This window comes from Oncorhynchus nerka, linkage group LG27, assembly GCF_034236695.1.
Source record: "Oncorhynchus nerka isolate Pitt River linkage group LG27, Oner_Uvic_2.0, whole genome shotgun sequence".
In the NCBI taxonomy this organism is placed as follows: Eukaryota; Metazoa; Chordata; class Actinopteri; order Salmoniformes; family Salmonidae; genus Oncorhynchus; species Oncorhynchus nerka.
The window spans coordinates 45950617-45973151 of record NC_088422.1 but is presented as its reverse complement, the minus strand read 5'-3'; the positions used below and the strand labels follow the sequence as shown (position 1 = coordinate 45973151).

At 41.8% G+C, this 22535-nt stretch overlaps 1 protein-coding gene across 2 annotated transcripts in view; it reads left to right on the top strand.

Annotated features, from left to right (window-relative positions):
- Positions 1–22535, top strand: part of ipo11 (importin 11) — a 275946-nt gene that overhangs the window by 179167 nt on the left and 74244 nt on the right. For both annotated transcript variants that reach the window (XM_029638398.2, XM_029638396.2), the window contains exons 27-28: positions 16350–16445; positions 18055–18139. In XM_029638398.2, the coding sequence (XP_029494258.2) occupies positions 16350–16445; positions 18055–18139 (181 nt within the window). The remainder of the gene's footprint in view (positions 1–16349; positions 16446–18054; positions 18140–22535) is intronic.

Genomic DNA, 22535 nt, shown 5'->3' with positions numbered 1-22535 from the left:
TACTTCCAAAGTTGTGGCAAAATGGCTTAATGACAACAAAGTCAAGGTATTGGAGTGGCCATCACAAAGCCCTGACTTCAATCCTATAGAACATTTGTGGGCAGAACTGAAAAGCATGTGCGAGCCAGGAGGCCTACAAACCTGACTCCGTTACACCAGCTCTGTCAGGGGGAATGGGCCAAAATTCACCCAACTTATTGTGGGAAGCTACCCAAAACGTTTGACCCAAGTTAAACAATTTAAAGGCAATTGCGTGTATGTAAACGTCTGACCCACTGGGAATAGAAATCAAATCTGAAATAAATCATTCTTTCTACTATTATTCTAACATTTCACATTCTTAAAATAAAGTGGTGATCCTAACTGACCTATGGCAGGGAATTTTTCCTAGGATTAAATGTCAGGAATTGTGAAAACTGAATTTAAATGTATTTGTCTAAGGTGTATGTAAACTTCCGACTTCAACTGTAGCTCCATTGTCTTTTATACATACTTTATATCTGGTTTTAGTTGTTTAAAGTGATACCCTAGAATTTTTTGCAATGAGGCCTTCATCTTTTTCAACAGAGTCATATATACAATTTTTGTCTCTGCATCCAGCATGAAGAAAGTTAGAAGTAGTTTCACTAGCCAATGCTAACTAGTGTTAGTGCAATGTCTGGAAGTCTATGGTATCTACTAGCATGCTATGGTATCTACTAGTTAGCAACTTCAAACTGTACGCAGAGACAAAATAACTGCAAGAAACTGGTAAATTATTTTTCTGAACAGCATGATGTTAACGGTTCATTTATATGCTTTGTCTAAATCTGGCTTCTCTATTGCCTTCTCACTGCTATCTGCATGATCAATCACAGACAGCACATCTCAGCATGGAGCACAGTTCACAATGCATGTATCTCATGGTAACTTTTTTTCTTTTGACAAAACAGTTATTGTAAAGATTTTTTATTTTTTTGCAGTGCAGAGTTTTAAAAACAGCCTATTACTTGAATATAGCTGCTTTAAATCAGTGCGTGTGCAATTGCGGGACACAACAAAAAAGAAACCAATCCAAGCATCACACAGTTCTGCTCCCTTAATGTCTCACTCACTCACTCAATTGCGTTCTGACAGCTCCCTCTACACACGCGTGCTGTGTGCACCTACAGAAATAAATGCCTATAAAAACGTCTCTAACTGATGGGATACACAAGCTATATTCCTTGCCAAATTGAGTTTTATCTCAAATTCAAAATGGACTGGTTAACTGAAGTAGGAAAATGTTTTTTCCTGACAATGTCATTTTTGCTTAGGCTACTTTGCGGTTGTCACTAATTACCACAGCCAGTAAGTCAATATTGGCTGTATTGTAAAAATGTATGAAAGTAAACATGTGCTTTTTTGTCTTAATTTAAGTTTAGGGTGAGGCATAAGAGTAAACAGTACTGCGAGGAGCACGTTTTTACATACAGGCATTTGGAATAGCCTTCCCTTGGAGATCAAGCGAATAAAAAGTAAAAATAGCTTTAAAATGCGGGCAAAGTTTTTTATTCGGACAAGGTTGTCTAAGTAAGGGAAACCACTCCATTGCCCCTTGTGCCCCCTACTGCTGGTCAGTTGTATTTATTTGAAGGATCGGTGTGATGTGCGATTACTCGATTGTTTTAAGGTGAAATGAGTATGGTTGATTTTTAAGGTTAGGGAGAAGTGCAGTGAATAGTTCTACTTTTTAGGATGTCAATGTAATGAATGTATTTATGGTTTTTTGTAATTTTGTCTTGTCTTTTAATCGTTATGTGTTAGTTATTTTTACCTTCGAGGACCACTTTGGAGATAAGCGTTTTTAATGAATACTTTCAAGTTATATCCTCTTGGTCCACATTGTGCATTTTGTTGTATATATCTGTTGCCCAAAATTAATTCAATATAAAAAAGGTTAGCAATGTGGTTAAGTTTAAAATCTGATTTTATGAAGAAAAATTGTAGAAACAGGCAGCGTTTATGAATTTGTGGCTGTGGTAACTAACCTTAGTGACGACCCCACTTTAGGAACTGCTAGTGTCATTTAGAATTTGTTAGCCTAGGCTATTACCCCCCTAAACAAAGACAGGTTCCACACTGAAACTATGCAAAAAAAACGTTAGTTTGATGAAGACAGAGCGTATTTTCATCAGAATCATTAAGCCTTGGCCTACTCACCAGACAGATGTCCTAGCCATAACTCATCCAGATGAAGTGTTCGATGTAGAATAGTTCATCCATTTAGAAAATTCCAAGGAAAGGCATAATGAACTCAATAGAGCGTCTGTATATCCTGTATATATTCCTCTTTCTTAGTTGTACACCTGGGCCTCCCACTCTTTCTATTCTGGTTAGGGCCAGTTTGTGCTGTTCTGTGAAGGGAGTAGTACACAGCGTTGTACGAGATCTTCAGTTTCTTGGCAATTTCTCACATGGAATAGCCTTCATTTCTCAGAACAAGAATAGACTGATGAGTTTCAGAAGAAAGTTATTTGTTTCTGGCCATTTTGAGCCTGTAATCAAACCCACAAATGCTGATTCTCCAGATACTCAACTTGTCTAAAGAAGGACAGTTGTATTGCTTATTTAATCAAGACAACAGTTTTCAGCTGTGCTAGCATAATTGCAAAAGGGTTTTCTAATGATTAATTAGCCTTTTAAAACGATAAACTTGGATTGGCTAACACAACATACCATTGGAACACAGGAGTGATGGTTGCTGATAATGGGCCCCTGTACACCTATGTAGATATTCCATTTAAAAAATATTATATTTCCAGCTACAATAGTCATTTACAACATTAACAATGTCTACACTGTATTTCTGATCAATTTGATGTTATTTTAATGGACAAAAAATTTGCAAGTGACCCCACACTTTTGAACGGTTGTTTATGTCACTGCGAAGTGTAAGGGGAGACCTCGAAAATTAACAGTGGGTTAACTGCCTTGTTCAGGGGCAGAACGACAGATTTTTACCTTGTCAGCTCGGGGATTTGATCTTCCAACCTTTCGGTTACAAGTCCAACGCTTTAACCACTAGGCTACCTGCCGCCCCCAAACAAAATGCAATACAGTAATACAGTCCACACTCAAAAAGATTAGACTACTGGAGGTAGTTTAATTTGTTTACCCAAGAGCTACTACATATATTTGATTTTATGTCATGTGTAATGTGCGGTAGCCTTATTTTACCAGGTAAGTTGACTGAGAACATATTCTTATTTACAGCAACGATCTGGGGAACAGTTACAGGGGAGAGGAACTGAATCGGACAATTTGTAAACGGGATGATTAGGTGGCCATGATGGTATGAAAGCCAGATTGGGAATTTAGCCAGGACACCGGTGTTAACACGACTGCTCCATCCATTTAACCTCCCATCTGAAAGACAGCACCCTACAGAGGGCAATGTCTCCAATCACTACCCTGGGGCATTGGGATATTTTTGGGGGGACCAGAGGAAAGGGTGCCTCCTATTGGCCCTGCAATACCACTTCCAGCTGCATCAGGTCTCCCATCCAGGGACTGACCAGGGCTAACCCTGCTTAGCTTCAGAAGCAAGCCAGCAGTAGGACGCAGGGTGGTATGCTGCTGGCACATGCTTCACCGTATAGATTGTGCCAGGTTTCCTCCAGACGTGATGCTTGGCATTCAGGACAAATAGTTCAATCTTGGTTTTATGAGACCAGAGAATCTTGTTTCTCAAGGTCATGGAGTTCTTTAGGTGCATTTTTAACTCCAAGCGGGCTGTCATGTGCCTTTTACTGAGGAGTGGCTTCCGTCTGACTACTACCATAAAGGCCTGCTTCGTGGAGTCCTGCAGAGATGGTTGTCCTTCTGGAAGGTTCTCCCATCTCTACAGAGGAACTCTAGAGCTCTGTCAGAGTGACTATCGGGTTCTTGGTCACCTCCCAGACCAATGTGCTTATCCTTTCCAATGCTGCAGAAATGTTTTGGTACCCTTCCCAAGATCTGCGCCTCGACACAATCCTGTCTCTGAGCTCTACGGACAATTCCTTCAACCTCATGGTTGGGTTTTGCTCTGACATGCACTGTCAGCTGTGGGACCTTTTTATATAGACGTGTGCCTTTCCAAATCATGTCCAACCCATTTGAATTTACCACATGTGGACTCCAAGTTGTAGAAACATCTCAAGGATGATCAATGGAAACAGGATTCACCTGAGCTCAATTTCGAGCCTCATAGCAAAGGGCCTGAATACTTATGTAAGTTTATATATTTTTATATACATTTGGAACTTTTTTTTGTCATTTTGGAGTCTATAAGTAACAACATGTGGAAAAGGGGAAGGGGCCTGAATTGTTTCCGAATGCACAATCATTTGGGCTCGGGCTCATAAAATGTCTTTTTTTTTTCTTGAGATGGAACATTTTGTAAAATACCATTTAAAATATGAAAATTAGTATGTGTGAGAGAGAGAGGATGACCATTGGAGTATAGCTGGTCGATAGGATTTAAGTCTGGGCTGGATCAAAAAACATCTCCCTGGCTCTAATCTAAAAGGGTCACTCACACCTCTCTCTGACGCCACAGAGAGTGCAAACATTGCCAGGGTCGATTCAGGATGACCCTCATCCTGAAAGCAAAATCTGTTACTGCTTTGTCGAGACATTGATCAACTTGACTCAAAATGTCGACAAACTAAGTGTGCTAAGGTATTGATGGTGGGTGGGTGTCATAGGTTTGACATTATGGTTGTATCCTAACAGCTGGAGCAGGAGCTTTGTGTATAAGTCTCAGGACGTACTAAGACTACAAATATTTGTTTACAACTGTTGGTCGATAAATATTTCATTTGATATTCTATTTCTTGTCTTTTATGTGAGCCAGACAATGAGCGCTGAATTACAAGCACTGAAATTATTATACCGTGGCAGATAGCCAAGTGGGAGGTAAAGCATATTATTGAACTTTTCAAAGGATTCAGAATTAACTTCTCCTTTGTCTTGTGTTGTATGGTTGTAAATTCCTTATCCAGATTCTGGGGGTTGAGTTTTCTTTTGTTTTGATGTGACAATCATACTGTAGGCAAGTGGGAGTTCTTTTGTCCAGCAATTGGATATGACAGCCTTTGCTGGCTGTGTTGCATCTCCAAATTACCACCTAACCGCTATTTCACACAGTCACAGCTGAAATGCTATAGTTTGATGAATTTTGTAGACGTCACCTCAATCGAATCGTACGGTGACAGAGTACTAGGCCATACTGTTGATTTACTGTTTAATGGATTTCATTTTTTTGTGGTGAGCAAGCAAATACTCCTATCAGCCGTACCCAAAGATGTTAGACTTTTGGTATAACGGTTTTGAAATTAGTTACCGGGACCACAGTTTTTCATTTTGCAGAGTCATATTCTGCAATTATTATTATTATTATTATTATTTTTTTTATACAATTGATGACCTAGCTGAAATATATATCATTCTACTAAAGTAATCAGACCTATTCTTAATAAACTGCTTAAGTTCCTATTCAGCTTGAATTATACATTTAACAACATCTCCAACTACCATACAAATATTTTTAGACAGCTGAAGAACGCGCACAAATTTTCTTCTTTCGTAGTTTAGTCATATTTTTCTTACCTTAGTCGTGTTTACTTTGCAGGTTGACTAGTATCTATTGAGTTGCAATATCTCCTAAATTGAATGCCCAACTTGAAGTATCTACAAAACAAGTTTTGCAACCACATAATCCAAAACAAAGTATTTTTTCCCCAAAAATTAGCCGCCTGTTCGCGATTTCACAAATGATTCTTTTGATCCACATGATTGGATCCACTGCGATTGAACCGAATTCCAACTACTACAATGGCTAAGTTTGGGAAAACCTTATTTAGCAGATGCTTTTATCCACAGCGACCTAGTCAGTGCAATCCATAAATAAATAAATGGAGATTAAAAAAACAAAAACTGTTTTGTGTAAATTGACTGTCGTGTGTGTCAGATCGGGATAACAGCTTCTGTCTGCTTTGCCAGTAATTTAATGTAAATATCTGATAACACGGTGGCTTCAGGTAACTACTCCGTCTCCTTTTAATATGCAATTATTCCACTCACTAACTGTTCCTTGCCACTTACATTTCAATGATTTGTTTAATTTTGCAGCCTCCTCTTGTCCTATCTTATGATAATGATGTTGGATGACTAGTTTATTTTCTGTCACTGAATGTAAATCAGTGTTCTGGTTTGAAGAGGCTAGAGAGGTGTTGGTCTGAGTGGGGTACCACTCCCCCTTCATTTTCTTTTAAAAGTGAGCATTTAGCTCACCATAAACTATTCAACAAAAGATTAATCGAAATCCATTTTTATTCGTCACATGCTTCGTAAACAACAGGTGTGCTGTAGACCAACAGTGAAATACTTATTCAGTCCATCCGTCACTATTTCTTTCACTGTAAAAAAAGAAAAGGAGGGAGGGGAGGTTGTTTATCAATGGGTTTGTGTTAGTCTCTAAGCCATTGAAGGAAATGTAGCTTTTATTCCTTATCAGCACTGGATATCTTATTGGCCATTTGGTCCTCCTGTTTTTGGTCAAAGGATTATCACCTACTTAGTCAAGTATAAAAGGACTTTTGCAAGTATTTTAATAAGTAAAGTACACATTTTGGAATCCTAGCTTTTAGGTTATTATATCCTCTACTTAGCATGCATAACTTGCATGGTCAGTTTCATGGAAGAGAGCCATGGTCATCTGTATTTTGTATGACCTGGTAAATTGGCATGCCAATCTTCCAGACATATGTGTGGAACTACAAGGATTGTATGGCATTACAATGAAACTAAAGTGAATGATTTACTGCTTTGCTGATTCAATGTGGCCAAACAGCTAAAGAGAGAATCAGTTCTTAATAAGTTACTCAATTGCTGCATTTATACTGTTGCTTTTGTTTGTTTGAGATCTCAAGAGGGAGATAGAAGTTTCCCAGTTGGGAACGTCCTCAAGTCACAGAATACATCAAAAATACAGGCTGAGTTCAATCAAATCAACCCAAATTCCACCACAGAACCAGAAATGTACAAAACCGCAAGTTTCTTGGAACGACACTGATATACCTCATAGATGGATGACACTGTTAAAGTATTAATGGAGGGGAAAAAAATCCCCTGCCTGACCCTAGCACCATGAAGCATTGCAACTAGCTACATACAGTAAGAATGTGTCTTTCCTTGCTCCTCTGGGACACTCTTTGGCTTCCCTGACACGTCCATGTTTTTATCTCCTCTGGAATGGAGGTGGGGTGACACCCATTGGTAAGTAATCACGAACGAGGTGTCGAGCAGAACGGAATTCGAACTGACACAAGCCTCACTTGTGATAAGAGATCTTTAATATGATGCCGGACGCCTACTTCAATCGGTTGCCATGACAGCCAAGCCTGACACTAATATCAAGGAGATTAAGGGTAGGGGTGTCCAATAGTGCGTGTTACACAGCAAGGAGATTAAAGTATTAAAATGTTATTAAACGCATGACTGGAAATAGGAAAGTATCCGAGACAAGTTTGTCTGTTGGCTTAAGATGTAGTCCTCCAAAAGTGTCTAAATGTCATTTGTATAATTGTTTGGCTCTACTTTTCATGCACCTTGTTCAGACTGTTCTGTGAGGTGGCATCAGAACAGTTTTTCTTTAGTCTATTGTCGGTTTTTAAGATTTGCAGTTTTGAGGCTTCTTTCAATGTGGTTGTTTTCTCTTAGCCATTGATGCAAGCAATAATTTCAATGTTAATATGGAAACAGCAATGCATGTTTAGACTTGAGGGTAGAAATGTTGTACCAAAGGAGTAGCTGTACATTACTATGGCAAACGACAGCATATGTACAACCAGCTATTGACAGACATTTTGTCAAGAGTATGAAAAAGCTACTCATTCTACAAAATAAAGCTTATTGGCTGACTTTTACTCCGGCCAGCTCGATCACAAATCGAACAATGAGCCAGATATTTCACCAGATGTATACATTTTCCGGTTGGCATTTCTACTCACCACAAAATATGGTGATGAGAGGAAGCCCAGTGGCCGGTAGTGGGAGAAGATTGAGAGAGATGTAATTTTGTCTGCTTATTTTTTCATCAATGAAGCATTTGATCTCTGCCTTGGCTCTCTTGACTTTATCCTTTGCCAATGTTTTAATAAATTGCGTTGTTTAGGAGTGCAAGGGCGAATTGAGTTATTGCACATGTGCGCTTTAGAGTAGGCATTCTCTAACAAAAGTATGCTAATACACGCTAAAATGCGCCAGTAGGATTGCTTGGCTCTGCCCACTAGGATTAATTTGCTCCCATTAGAAACGACAGGCTGTGGTCTATCTTTGTCTCGACTATCCATCCACTTACAAGTTTGACGCTGAGTTTGAAGCTCCCCTGCCCTCTTTATCTCAAGTTATTTTCCCGTTCTCGTTTTGTTCCATTGGTATGGCCAACCCACTGTTCTCAGCCTTTCAAAGAAAGACTCAAATAATGAATCTATGAAATGCTTTTTTGCTAGGCATTGGGTGTTCAATGGGGAAACATCAAAGTAACTGAAATTCTGTATCCTCAGCTTTCTGAAGGAAGTGTAGTTTTGACAGCAATAGTCCTTTCAGATCTGTTATTTAGTTAGATAATTGGTTAGTTAGCTAATATTTGTTAGTCAGTTAGGAAGCTATTTCGTGAGATAACGTTAGTTGGTAAGCTAGTTAGCTAGCATATAACTTGTGAGATGGCTAGCTTGCTAGGGAATGGGGCTTGAGGTTGAACTGGAACCAGCCAGCTATATATACCCACAGATGTGTGCCCTCAATAATTCAACCTACATGAACTGTTGGAACCTATGAATAAATAAAACGTAGGATGACATGCAGACAACTGGGACGGCTTGAACGTCCAACATGTAACAAACTCTGGTGAATGTGTCCTCAGGTGTTTAATAGATTGTAGTGCTTGACTTGGTCTGAAATAGGTGCCGGTACGGTTTATATTTAGGTGCAGGGGTAAAGGGCGCTTAAGCAGCAGGAGATTTTAGGTGGCGGCACGCCGCTCAGATGAGCTCCTGCCAAAGTCGAGCACTGATAGATTATATCTTTGCACTGAGCTGAGCTATCAAACGGTGGCTGGGCCTTGTCTTCCCCATCGGCTTTCACCACGTTAGAGAAAATGTGTCTCTCTGTCCTCTCATTTTCAATCACTGCCCTCTCATTCCCTGCTTTCTAATATGTATTATTTGCAGAATTTTCTTATCTAGATCTTCTTTCACCCTCTCTTTCTTGTTCACTGTCTTTTCCCTCTCTCGCTTCATGTCTCCCGGTCTCTCTCCCCGCCAAGATAGTAACCATGGTTACCACCTAACATACAGTAATAACATGATGTTACCACTGAAACATGACTGTCAAATAAAGCACTACCAGTGGGCTAGTTTAGCAAGAATTTTCCACCCTAAGTTTTTTTTTTTCACACGTACTTCAGCAGATGTCGAGGTACAATCATTGTGCCTCGTGAAAAGGCATACAGTTAAAGTACCATCAAATCCCAAATAAATGGTTTTGCCCAACTCCTTCCCAATCCAATATCAATCTACACATACACTCTACAGATTACTACACATGGATAATCAATGAAGTCACTTTACCTCTCTCCATCCCATCTGCTCTCTCCAGCCAAACTTTAAATCCCTGTCACTAGAATGGAATCGACCGTCCTGTCTCTCCAAATCAATGTCTGAAATACAAGCTTGGCCTTCGCTACTCACACCCAGCTTTGTGGTCATCTAGCTCACTTGGTATAGCATGGCGCTTGCAATGCCAGGGTAGTGGGTTCGATTCCTGGGACTACCCACACGTAAAATGTATGCACCAATGACTGTAAGTCGCTTTGGATCAAAGTGTCTGCTAAAAGGCGTTTTATTATTATAGCCCCCATTTTAGACCGCTGAAGGCTTATTAGTAATTTATTATTTCATTATTATCCCTTTCATACACAGCACTGGAAAGTCGATAGAGGTGTGTTTTAGAATGTTAGGGGCACTCAACTTTTGTGAGGCATTTTGCTTTCTCGGACCGTGTTATTAGCATTTGAACCATAAATAATATTATCCAATCTAATGGCCTAGTACATGTGTAGTGTGTAGACTGGAGCAGGTCTTGGATCTTAGAGAGATGTTCTCTTCATTCCCTTCGTTAGTTCGTAGAGGGAGGAAATACTGCAATTCCACAATAGGCAAAGAAAAACAACAGCATTACTTTTTCACGAAAGTCAGTCAATCTGGAAAATATCAATAACTTTGAAAGTTTCTTCAAGTGCCGTTGCAAAAACCATCAAGTGCTGTGATGAAACTGTCTCTCATGAGGACCGCCACAGGAAAGGAAGACCCAGTTAACCGCTGCTGAAAAGTACATTCGAGTTAACTGCGCCTCAGATTGCAGCCCAAATAAATGCTTCACAGAGTTCAAGTAACAGACACATCTCAACATCAACTGTTCAGAGGAGACTGTGTGAATCAGGCCTTCATGGTCAAATTGCTGCAAAGAAAGCACTACTAAAGGACACCAATAATAAGAAGAGACAAGCTTGTGCCAAGAAACACAAGCAATGGACATTAGACTGTTGGAAAATCTGTCCTTTTGGTCTGATGAGTCCAAATTTGAGATTTGGGGTTCCAACTGTCATGTCTTTGTGAGACGCAGAATAGGTGAATAGATGATCTCCGTATGTGTGGTTCCCACCGTGAAGCATGGAGGAGAATGTGTGGTGGGGTGCTTTGCTGTTGACACTGTCAATGGTTTATTTAGAATTCAAGGAACACTTAACCAGCATGGCTACCACATCATTCTGCAGTGATACGCCATCCCATCTGGTTTGTGCTTAGTGGGACTATAATTTGTTTTTCAACATGACATTGACCCAAAACCAACCTCCAGGCTGTGTAAGGGCTATTTGACCAAGAAGGAGAGTGATGGAGTGCTGCATCAGATGACATGGCCTCCACAATCACCCGACCTCAACCCAATTAAGATGGTTTGGCATGAGTTGGACGCGGAGTGAAGGAAAAGCAGCCAGCAAGGGCTCCGCATAGGTGGGAAGTCCTTCAAGACTTGGAAAAGTATTCCTCTTTTCTTTTTTTACTTACCTTTATTTAACTAGGCAAGTCAGTTCAGAACAAATTCTTATTTTCAACGTCGGCCTTGGAACAGTGGGTTAACTGCCTTGTTCAGGGGAAGAACGACAGATATTTACCTTGTCAGCTCGGGGATTCGATCTTGCAACTTTTCGGTTACTAGTCTAACTCTCTAACCACTAGGCTACCTGCCACCACATGAAGCTGGTTGAGAGAATGTCTAGAGTGTGCAAAGCTGTCATCAAGGCAAAGGGTGTCTGTCTAATATAAAATATATTTTGATTTGTCTAACAATTTGATGGTTACTACATGATTCCATGTGTGTATTTCATAGTTTTGATGTCTTCACTATTATTCAACAATGTAGAAAATAGTCAAAAAATACAGGAAAACTCTTTAATGAGTAGGTCCAAACTTTTGACTGATACTGTATGTCCCCGGGGATGTCACTTCTCTCCATGTAGACATTCACGTGTTTGCACACATACAGTGCACTCGGAAAGTATTCAGACCCCTAGACTTTTTCTACATTTCGGTACATTACAGCCTTATTCTAAAATTGATTCAATTGTTTCGTTTTTTTCTCATCAATCTACACACAATACCCCAAAATGACAAAGAAACATTTTTTAGTTTTTTTATTGTTTAAAAAATAATAATAATGAACCTAAATATAGCATTTACATAAGTATTCAGACCCTTTACTCAGTACTTTGTTGAAGCACCTTTGGCAGTGATTACAGCCTCGAGTATTCTTGGGTATGACGCTATAAGCTTGGCACACTTGTATTTGGGGAGTTTCACACATTATTTTCTGCAGATCCTCTCAAGTTCTGTCAGGTTGGATGGGGAGCATCGCTGCACAGATATTTTCTGGTCTCTCCTGAGATGTTCGCTCGGATTCAAGTTCGGGTTTTGGCTGGGCCACTCAAGGACATTCAGAGACTTGTCCCGAAACCGCTCTTCATTGTCTTGGCTGTGTATAGGATCATTGTCCTGTTGGGCGGGGAACCTTCGCCCCAGTCCGAGGCCCTGAGCACTCTGGAGCAGGTTTTCATCAAGGATCTCTCTGTACTTTTCTCCGTTCATCTTTCCCTCGATCCTGACTAGTCTCCTGGTCCCTGTAGCTGAAAAACATCCCCACCGCAGGATGCTGCCAGCACCATGCTTCACCGTAGGGATGGTGCCCGGTTTCCTCCAGGTGTGACGCTTGGCATTCAGGCCAAAGAGTTCAATCTTGCTTTCATTAAATCAGATACATTTTTTTCTCATGGTCAGTCCTTTAGGTGCCTTTTGGCAAACTCAAAGCTGACTGTCATGTGTCTTTTTACTGAAGAGTGGCTTCTGTCTGGCCATCTCCATGCAGGCCTGATTGGTGGAGTGCTGCACAGATGGTTGTCCTTCTGGAAGGTTCTCCCATCTCCACAGAGGAACTCTGGAGCTCTGTCACAGTGACCATCAGGTTCTTGGTCACCTCCCTGACCAAGGCCCTTCTCCCCTGATTGCTCTGTTTGGCAGGGTGGCCAGCTCTAGGAAGAGTCTTGGTGATTCCAAACTTCTTCCATTTAAGAATGATGGAGGCCACTGTTTTCTTGGGGAACTTCATTGCTGCAGATATTTTTTGGTACCCTTCCCCAGTGCTGTGCCTCGACACAATCCTGTCTCGGAGCTCGACGGATAATTCCCTCGACCTCATGGCTTGGTTTTTGCTCTGGCATGCACTGTCAACTGTGGGACCTTTATATAGACAGGTGTGTGCCTTTCCAAATCATATCCAATGAATTGAATTTACCACAGGTGGACTCCAATCAAATTGTATACACATCTCAAGGATGATCAATGGAAACAGGATGCACCTGAGCTCAATTTCTAAATACTTATGTAAATAAAGTATTTCAGTTTAATTTTTGATACATTTTCAAACATTTCTAAACCTGTTTTTGCTTCGTCATCACCGGTATTGTGTGTAGATTGAGATTTGTATTTGTTTAATCAATGTTTGAATAAGGCTGTAATGTAACAAAATGTGGAAAAAGTCAAGGTGTCAAGGAATACTTTCCGAATGCTCTTGTACATGTTTTGCACACACATGGTGCCAATATCGTTTCTGTGACATAAAGCCACACATCGGGGTTTGCGTTAGGAAAATGTGGCACTTGATATTTGATCAGCAACATTTGAATTTACCGGACATTGGAGAAATCTGCCGGACCCATATGCATTGGGGTGCGTCAGCTGATTAGATCATCCACCCAAGGTGCTCAGAATGACAGAAATCACATTTAGATTATGGTAATTATTTATCCTGATGTGAAGACAGCTTATCTGTCAACGTTGGATATTAGGTTATTAAATTATTGCATCTGAGCTCCTAGAGTGTGCTGCTCTCCTTTTTAATTTTTCTAGTGTTCTACTCCGCTAGCCAGCACCTCGCCTAAATAGGTGTGTTTTTTTTGCCTCTGAATTATCATTAACAGAACATCCAAGTCGAGGACGCAACAATGTGTGTTCCTTCTTACCAAATTCTGAGGACCATAATGGAAAAAAAGTCCCAGACTTTGTGTGTTATCCTCAATGATTTTACGCATGTGGATTGTATGGCTTTTTCAAGTTTTGTGTGGTGCTTGTTTTTCTTAAATGTTTGAATTAATAAATGAAACTATGTGTACTTTGAATAGCTGTCCATTTACTTTTCCTCAGCCAACAAGACGAGTAACAAACAGCAACATCACTAGCCTATGTCAATCTACTATCATAATCTACTATCCTATACTATCTATTAGTCAGCTTGTCAAGAAATAAATAGCCCAAACAGACTCTGGGACAAATCAAAAAGTTATTGATCATATACACATGGTTAGCAGATGTTAATGTGAGCGTAGTGAAATGCTTGTGTTTCTAATTCCGACAGTACAGTAATATCTAACAAGTCATCTAACAATTTCTCAACTACCTAATACACACAAATCTAAAGGGGTGAATTAGAATATGTACATGTAAATATATGGATGAGTGATGGCAGAGCAGCATAGGCAAGGTGAAATAGATGGTGTAAAATAAGGTATATACATATGATATGAGTTATGTAGGATATTTAAGCATGATTAAAGTAACATTATTTAAAGTGAATAGTGATCCATTTATTAAAGTGGCCAGTGATTGGTCTCAATGTAGGCAGCAGCCTCTCTGAGTTAGTGATTGCTGTTTAGCAGTCTGATGGCCTTGAGATAGAAGCTGTACTTCAGTTTCTAGGTCCCAGCTTTGATGCACCTGTACTGACCTCGCCTTCTGGATGGTAGCGTTGGGAACAGGCAGTGGCTCGCTGGTTGTTGTCCTTGATGATCTTTATGGCCTTCCTGTGACATCGAGGGCTGTAGGTGTCATGGAGGGCAGGTACTTTGCCCCCGGTGATGCGTTGTGCAGACCCCACCACCCTCTGGAGAGCCTTGCGGTTAAGGGCGGTGCAGTTGCCGTACCAGGCTGTGATACAGCCCTACAGGATGCTCTCGATTATGCATCTGTAGAAGTTTGTGGACGATTTGTCATGAGAATTTTGTTCTCGTGTTCATTAACCAATTCAATTGTAATTACTCAGTCTGCTATATCAGGATTTGTAAGATACTGATATGAATATAGACAGACAGAGGCCCAGTCTACAATAGTACAATAGTTAAATGTTTATTCGCGGGAACGTTCTGCTTATCATTTCCTGTACATTGGTCTATATACCTCACATTTCGTCATAAATGTCCCTCTTCTCAGATACAATGGCAATATAGTTCACTTCTCACATTGTCTGCCACCTGTTAAACAATCTACTACAAGCCCAAGGTCTCTCCCCTCCCTGGGTAGGGACAGAATGTCCTTTAAGGAACACAGTATTCCAGCCGGTCTGACGATAGCTCCATTCGTTTCTGGACTTTCTGTTCTAATTCTTGACTAAAACTACACACCTTATATTTAGTATTATGATTATAATAAGATTCATACATTCATATAGTAACAGAGAAATATTCTGTTTAGTTATAATTCTAAGCTAAATGTATACATAATTTAGTCATTATTCATAAAAATCCCATAACGCCATTTCAGTTTGTCTGTGATGTGTACGCCAAGGAGCTTAACATTTTCCACTTTCTCCACTGCTGTCCTGTAGATTTGGATAGGGGGTGCTCCCTCTGCTGTTTCCTGAAGTCCACCATCATCTCCTTTGATTTGTTTGTCGTTGAGTGAGAGGTTGTTTTCCACACTCCGAGTGCCCTCACCTCCTCCCTGTAGGCTGTCTCGTCGTTGTTGGTAATCAAGCCCACTACTGTTGTGTCACCTGTAAACTTTATGATTGAGTTGGATGCGTGGGTGAACAGGGAGTACAGGGCTGAGCATGCACCCTTGTGGGGCCCCAGTGTTGAGGGTCAGTGAAGTGGAGATGTTTCCTGCCTTCACCACCTGGGGGCGGCCCGTAAGGGAAGTCCAGGACCCAATTGCACAGGGCGGGGTTGAGACACAGGGCCTCCAGTTTGATGATGAGCTCGGAGGGTACTATGGTGTTGAATGCTGAGCTGTAGTCAATTAACAGCGTTCTTACATCGGTGTTCCTCTTGTCCAGATGGGATAGGGCAGTGTGATTGTGATGGCGATTGCGATGTTTACATCAATGAATAAAACCTTTTATTTAATTGGGCAAGTCCGTTAAGAACAAATTCTTATTTACAATGATGGCCTAGCAAAAGGCCTCCATCGGACGGGTGCTGGGATTACATTTATAGGACAAAACACCTAAGACAACAGCACAGCATTGTAGCAGCACAGGGTACAAACATTATTTTATTGAAGCAATTAACATATTAGTAGACGCTCTGATACGTATCAACTTAGTAGTGAGTGCATACATTTTCATATTTGTCCCCCGTGGGAATCAAACCCACAACCCTGGTGTTGCAAGTGCCATGCTCTACCAGCTGAGCCACGCGGTAACACACACAATTCTCAAAGGGACCATTGATCCACCTGTTTGATACCGGACACTGGATGATCCAGAAGAAACGGTCTCTTATTGTGTCCCAGTGTGGAGATGTTCTGTGTGTTAACTCTGTTGTTGTTGTATTCCAGTGTTGTATTCCAGTGTATTTTAAATGGTTGTTGTTCATATTCTTGTTTTTGTTGTTTTGCAGTTTGTTGCGAATGTGTTTTGTTGCAGTTTGTCTTTTAATGTGAGTTTTTGTGTTCTAGTGTGGTCCAGGAGAAGTTCTGTGGCATCATCAACATCTGTGTGGAGGCGCTGCATGACGTGATGACAGAAGACTCCGACACAGGAACCCTCAAAGAGTACGTCTGGCCTGAACGCAACCACAACACGACCACAGCACAACCACATTCTGACCATCGCTTGCCCATAGCATGACCACAACGACAGTCAGTAGAACTGATGACAGAAATGGAAGTACATGTGATGCAACATGGATTTAGTCTGATCATTTAAACTGTGTGAATGTGAGAAACAGAAAGCAAGAACCACGGTGTCTGTGGTTAGAATCTGAGGACACCTTCATGAAATAAGAATCGGCGGTAGGAATCTGAAAGACATCAAACCCAGAAGCCTAAAGAGAAAGTTTGATCAAGTAATGTAATCCCATAAGGAGTAGGTGTGCTGGTTCAACATAACATCTCTCTGTGGCTGTGCCAATCTGGGGATTTAATGGTGCGTGAAATGGCACAGGGAACAATGGTGCACGGGCGTAATAGTGTTTACCCCCAGACATATGATATCAGCCCTAGCGCTACCGATCCCCGCCCAGACAGCAAACTGGCATGCGGAGTTCACACTTCAACTCCTCAAGTTATTTTGGCTGTTGTTGAAAGTTGTTAGGAATCAGCTCTGCGCATCCTAGCAAATGCAAGTTTCTTGCTTGTATTGTGTGCAAATGCAGTCAACGGACACACTGGTGGAAATAAAAAGTTGACGCAAATAGTGAGGGATTACTGGGTAGTTTGTCACCACCATGCTTGTTTATTTGTATGCCTGAGTGCGTATCCATGTGTGGGTCATTCTCACAAAACTGACATTTGACCCACAAAATCGTGTCATTTTTCATGACATTTCCTCTTGGATCACTGAGATTAGATCTGTACTTATCTGTTTCATAATTATTATTATGTTTTTCGATCAGATATTATGCATTTTACCACAATTTCCACAAAGTTCTCATTACCGTAACGGTCCAAAAAAGTAATCAATTTCAAATATATGTTTTATGTTGCGCCACTAATTAAAGCCTGAGTTAAACAACATTTCAAACATTCATGCATTTGAGGTTTTTCTAATTTAACATTTTATATTTTAAAAAATACCAGAGAATTTAATCCGGATGTATTTCGGTAATGACAATTTGGGGTGAACATTTTAAGGATTCGGGATAAAATGTATTTAAAATAAGACACTTTGCCAAAAAATGAAACATCTTAGTCCTCAGAATGATAGTTGATATTTGCAGATGCATCATGGTTTTGTAGCTCAATTTGCTATAGACATGTTTGAAACTGGTTTCATGAGAATCACCTGTATAAATATGTATGTGAATGAATGTGTGAATGTTTGTGTATGCAGCGATATATGGTGTGTATGATATACGAGAGTGATGCCGCAGTGTCGTCAGTGCATCATAGGTTTTAGATGATGTCATGCCCTAAGGTTCTCTCCCCTCGAAGACTCTTCATCACAGTCACCAGGTCTATGATACATTCGCTACTGCGTTATCAATCACACGGCTGCATGATTCATGGGCCTATCGTTGGGCCATATGTGTAGGCGCATTGTACATGTGTCTGTCTGTGTGGCGCGCTTGCATGTATGTGTGCATGCGTAGGGTGCATGTATGTGTTGGTACATGTCTGTCTGTCCACGTGTAAACTATGTGTGTGTGTTTCTCTCCGCTAGCTGTATGTTGATGAGCCATTTCGAGGAACCCAAGCTGACTGACGATGAGGAGCCTCCCACAGAACAGGACAAGAGGAAGAAACTGGTGAGTCGACACACACACACAGACACAGAGGACAGTGTGTCCTGTTAAATCACAACCACAGCATTTTCTCCCCACTGCAGAGCGTGTTGTAATTTGGTTTTGTTTCAAACCATTGGCAACTTTCTGAGCCATGTTTCTCGCTTTACATGTCTCCGTCCTGCTGTGTGTCTGTGGACAATCATGGTTCCTCTGCAGGCTCCACAGGTGGTTCACAGTGGGTAAAATAATAACGCTATATATTAAAGTATGACTTTACTCTACAAACCGCCCGCTTACCCTCCTAAACAGGTTGGATAAGTTGGTGTGTTGGTGCACATCTACGCACAGGGGTGTGTGGGAATGTGTGTATACGTGTGTGTGTGTGCGCGTGCGTGCGTGCGCGCATGGTTTTGTTAGCATGTTTGTTTGTGTCGGCACTGTGGCGGTGTCCCACAGCACTTATCACCTCAGCCCAGACCCCTGATGTTTCCCTGAGGGTAAGACAGCAGAGCACAAAGCGACAGCACTATAACACACACACACAGCTGGCACTGCTTGTTCCAGCGCAGCTCCCTTGAAGAATGGTCGCTGTGTTCAGTCTGACTCTTTCTCTCTCCGTTTCTCTCTTCCCCCCCCCCCTCTCGGACTTCTCTTTCTCGCTCTCTCTCTCACACATTGTTGATCTGCTTGCTAGCCAGCAAGGGGAGAGCATAGTCGTTTTTTAAGTGCGGAAGAGCACTAAATGTTCTGCCTTAGATCCCCAGTCCAACACGGAGATATCTCACACCTGCACAGCCGCTGTGTGCACTCAAGCGCTGTTTCTAGCAGGTGGGTTTGCTTCAGTGGTTGTGTGATCTGGGACACAGCCCCCTACCACCAGTGTGACAGTAATAGAATGGAACATGGCCCAATCAGAGCACTCTTAGAGTCTAGAGTGTAGCAAAACACACACACTCCTGCTCACATCTATAGTGCTGCTCGTCGCAGGGAGGAAACCCTGTCCCTAGCCTCCATTAAAGAGACAGATTAACTGAGCCTATGCGCCGCCCTGCGTACCGTTCTCAGAAGGGCATTGAAATAAGCAGCAAAACCATGTTTTTTTTTTAAAGTCCACTTGTTTTTAACCTTCACTTTACCTTTCATGTTGCGCTTATCATATTTAGTCTCCTCGGGAGAAAACCGTCACAGGCATTTCAGCTATCCAGAAGCTTGTAAAGGTTGTTCTGTGGCGCTTACCATAGCATTAGACAAGGGTCTCAAAGCCTCTTCAATGGGAGCTGTTTAAAAGCAGCAGACATACTTCAACAGGGGGACAATGACTAAACCTCTGAGGTAGAATGGACAAACTGCACTAAACTGTCTAGACTGACACCAGTCTAACACTAGACACTTACTCCTCAATCGCTATTTCGCTATTTTAAACATTGATGTTTCCAGACCTCATTAGACTGCACAATCAACACATTAGCATGCCAGTGAGTGTCTCACCTGCACAATTGAATAACGTTGTGTGTCTGTGTGTGTGCATGCAAGCGTACCCTGTTTGTGTCCTCTGTGTGTCACCTGGCAAAATTGTATGCAACATACTCTGTGAGGTAGCATTTGGCCTGTGTGTGTACCTGTTTCTAAGTGGCATGTTTATGTGCTGCTAGAGTGTCCCATCAACAGTGCCCTTTGGCTAAGTGACGTCTGGGGCTCCCTGTGACCACTCCATAAGCCACGGCGCCTGGTTGTACATGGAAAGGATCCTATCCTGAGACGTAACACTGCCTGGCTTTGTCAATCATGAATGGATGTCAGTAGGAGACTTTTGTGTAAGTCAGGTTACATGCACAAATTTCATGCCGGGGTTCGGCACTTGAAGCGTAAGATATCAACATCTCTTCCAATGTAGTGTGTATTTGTGAAGTCTGGGTTGGTTTAGAAGGAGCAGACGTAACAGCAGCAGTTGTAACAGTGTTTGTGTGTGTAGGGCTGGCACAAATACGTTTAACGGTGACATAACCATTTTTCGGGGGAGGGGGGGGCATTCATGCAGTAATATGGACTCTTAAAGGGATAGTTCACACATTATATCGGTCCCATGACTTGATTGGGGTTTGTGCCACAAACGCTAAAAGATTAGCATGTGGACACATTGCCAGGGCAACTAAACCAAGGCATGGATTGATGTCACGCCTAAATCACATACTGCTTACAAGTTAAGGAAACCAATATGTCATTGTGTCATTTGGGTGAGCTATCCCTTTAACAACGTGATGAAACTTTGTTGCGCCTTGATGAAACTAGCGAATGAGTCTGCGGTTGCCAAGGCAACGCCCCGCACAATGCAGCAGCAGCAAACATAGAAATAGAATATATTAATTACATTTCTATGGCAGCACATGCAATCAGGAGCGAAGGAGAGGAGAAATGTTTGAGGGGGGGAATGTGGCTGGCCAATTACTGTCATCCAAAATTCCATGACCCTCACAACTGTGTGTGTTGCCCGAGGTTCAACTCTCACCGGTGTGTGTGTGGTGAAATATCCTCAACTCTCCTTTTCAGTCTCTTCTCATATTAATTATATATTCTTCACCTCTCGCTGTAGAACCTCACTAATGTACAGACAACAGCCAGGAAGACTGAGTGAGCTCTATCATACCTCCCTCCCCCCCATCACTCCATTTTGCTCTCAATCTACCTCTCGATTCATTTCTCTCCCTCTCCATTCCTCTATACGTCCTTGCCCCTACCTTCTTTTTGTCCTCCTTTCCCTCCCTCCTTACATCTTTTCAGCCATCACTCCCTCCTTCCCTCCATCCGCCCCCCCCTCCACCACTACTGAAGTAACTACTTATACTGTTAATAAACAACCTAAATATACTATCCCACTACTATTTATAATACAGTCACTACCTCTGCTACTACACTAGTATCACATTTTAAACACTAGCCTCTATCCATTTTAACTTCTACACTTCTCCCACTGACATAAAAATACATTTGGACAGCTTTTTCTTGCGAAATCTACCTTTCTATTTCTTTTGTTTTATTCATGCCTGGGGGTCCCTCTGCTTGCAGATGATGGTTGTATCTTTTCGGATGAAAAGATTTCCCCCTGCTCTGCTGTCTGAATAAAAGATGAATAGAATAACAGAGGGATAAATCTGAAGTTGCGCTGTGTTGTTCCCTCAGACTTCTACTGTTTCTCTTCCCTCTTTCACTGACAGACAAACCCCGGTGGAGCGCTTCCCTGGTGTGTCTTGCCATCAGTCTACTATGTGTGTGGGTGTGTGTGCTAGCAGGGTGTGGTCGTTCAGTGTGTGGTTGTACTAGTGGGGTATGTGTGTGTGTGTGTCCAGACTTCTGGATCTCTTGTTTATCCATGGTAATTTGTTTCTACTCCCTCTACTGTGTGTGTGTGTGTGTGTGTGTGTGTGTGTGTGTGCGCGCGCGCGTGCGTGCGTGCGTGCGTGCCGTGCCGTGCCGTGCGGTCAAAGCAATTTGGATAATGCTTGCTCATTGTAGTGTGAGAAAACCAGGACTCAGAGCTAGGCCATTATCCAACTGAAATCCCCACTGTCTTACAAACACACATAGTCCTAGATACACAAACGCCATACCCTCAGATACACAAACTCCAGACAGACACTGTACAGCACTTTGAGCAAGATGGAGAGCACATCGATGGTGGGTGGTGGACAGAGACGGAAACAGAGCATATAAAGAACATAGACATAGGAAGACATAGGAACATCAATAGGGGTGGGGGCAGCACTTTGAGACAAGAGCATCAGGGATAGGTGGAGGAGGCGAGAGAAGAGGGCAACAAAAAGAAGAGGATGAAGAATTGACTAAGAGCAGAGGCAGTGGCGTGATGGGCACAGTGTGGAAGATGGAGTAGGAGGAGGGATGCTGAGTGACAGATGATGGAGTGTGCTGGAGTCAGAATGTGGAGTGACAATGTGGGATAGATGGTTTGGTTCAGAGGCTATTCTGTATTTTTTTATTTGATATTTACTGTTCAGGCGTGGCAGCCCCGTGCAGGACACAATTGTCTGCCTCTTTTGGGAGTTTAGGCCATGGTAACTGCAATAGATGTAGGATTCAAATAGAACTGGATTTGATTTGTGCACGTGATTGTACGTGAATCTGTCTTTGGAGTGATTTTGGCTGGCCCATCTGCGTTTTGACCAGTGTGTCTGTAACTGTGTATGTGTGTAGCCTCCAAAGGAGATTTGGAGCTTGGTTGTCACAGTCCTTCCCGCTCCCCAGTGGCAAGCTCCCTAACTGGGTCACATTCCAACCTCCTCCTGGCTTCTCCAGACTTTTCATTTTTGTACAGTTATGTGTCTGTCAGGAAATGTCCCCCGAAGCATGTTGGAGGTAAAGACAGTCCTCTAAATCAGCTTCAAGTTTATATTATTAAAGATGA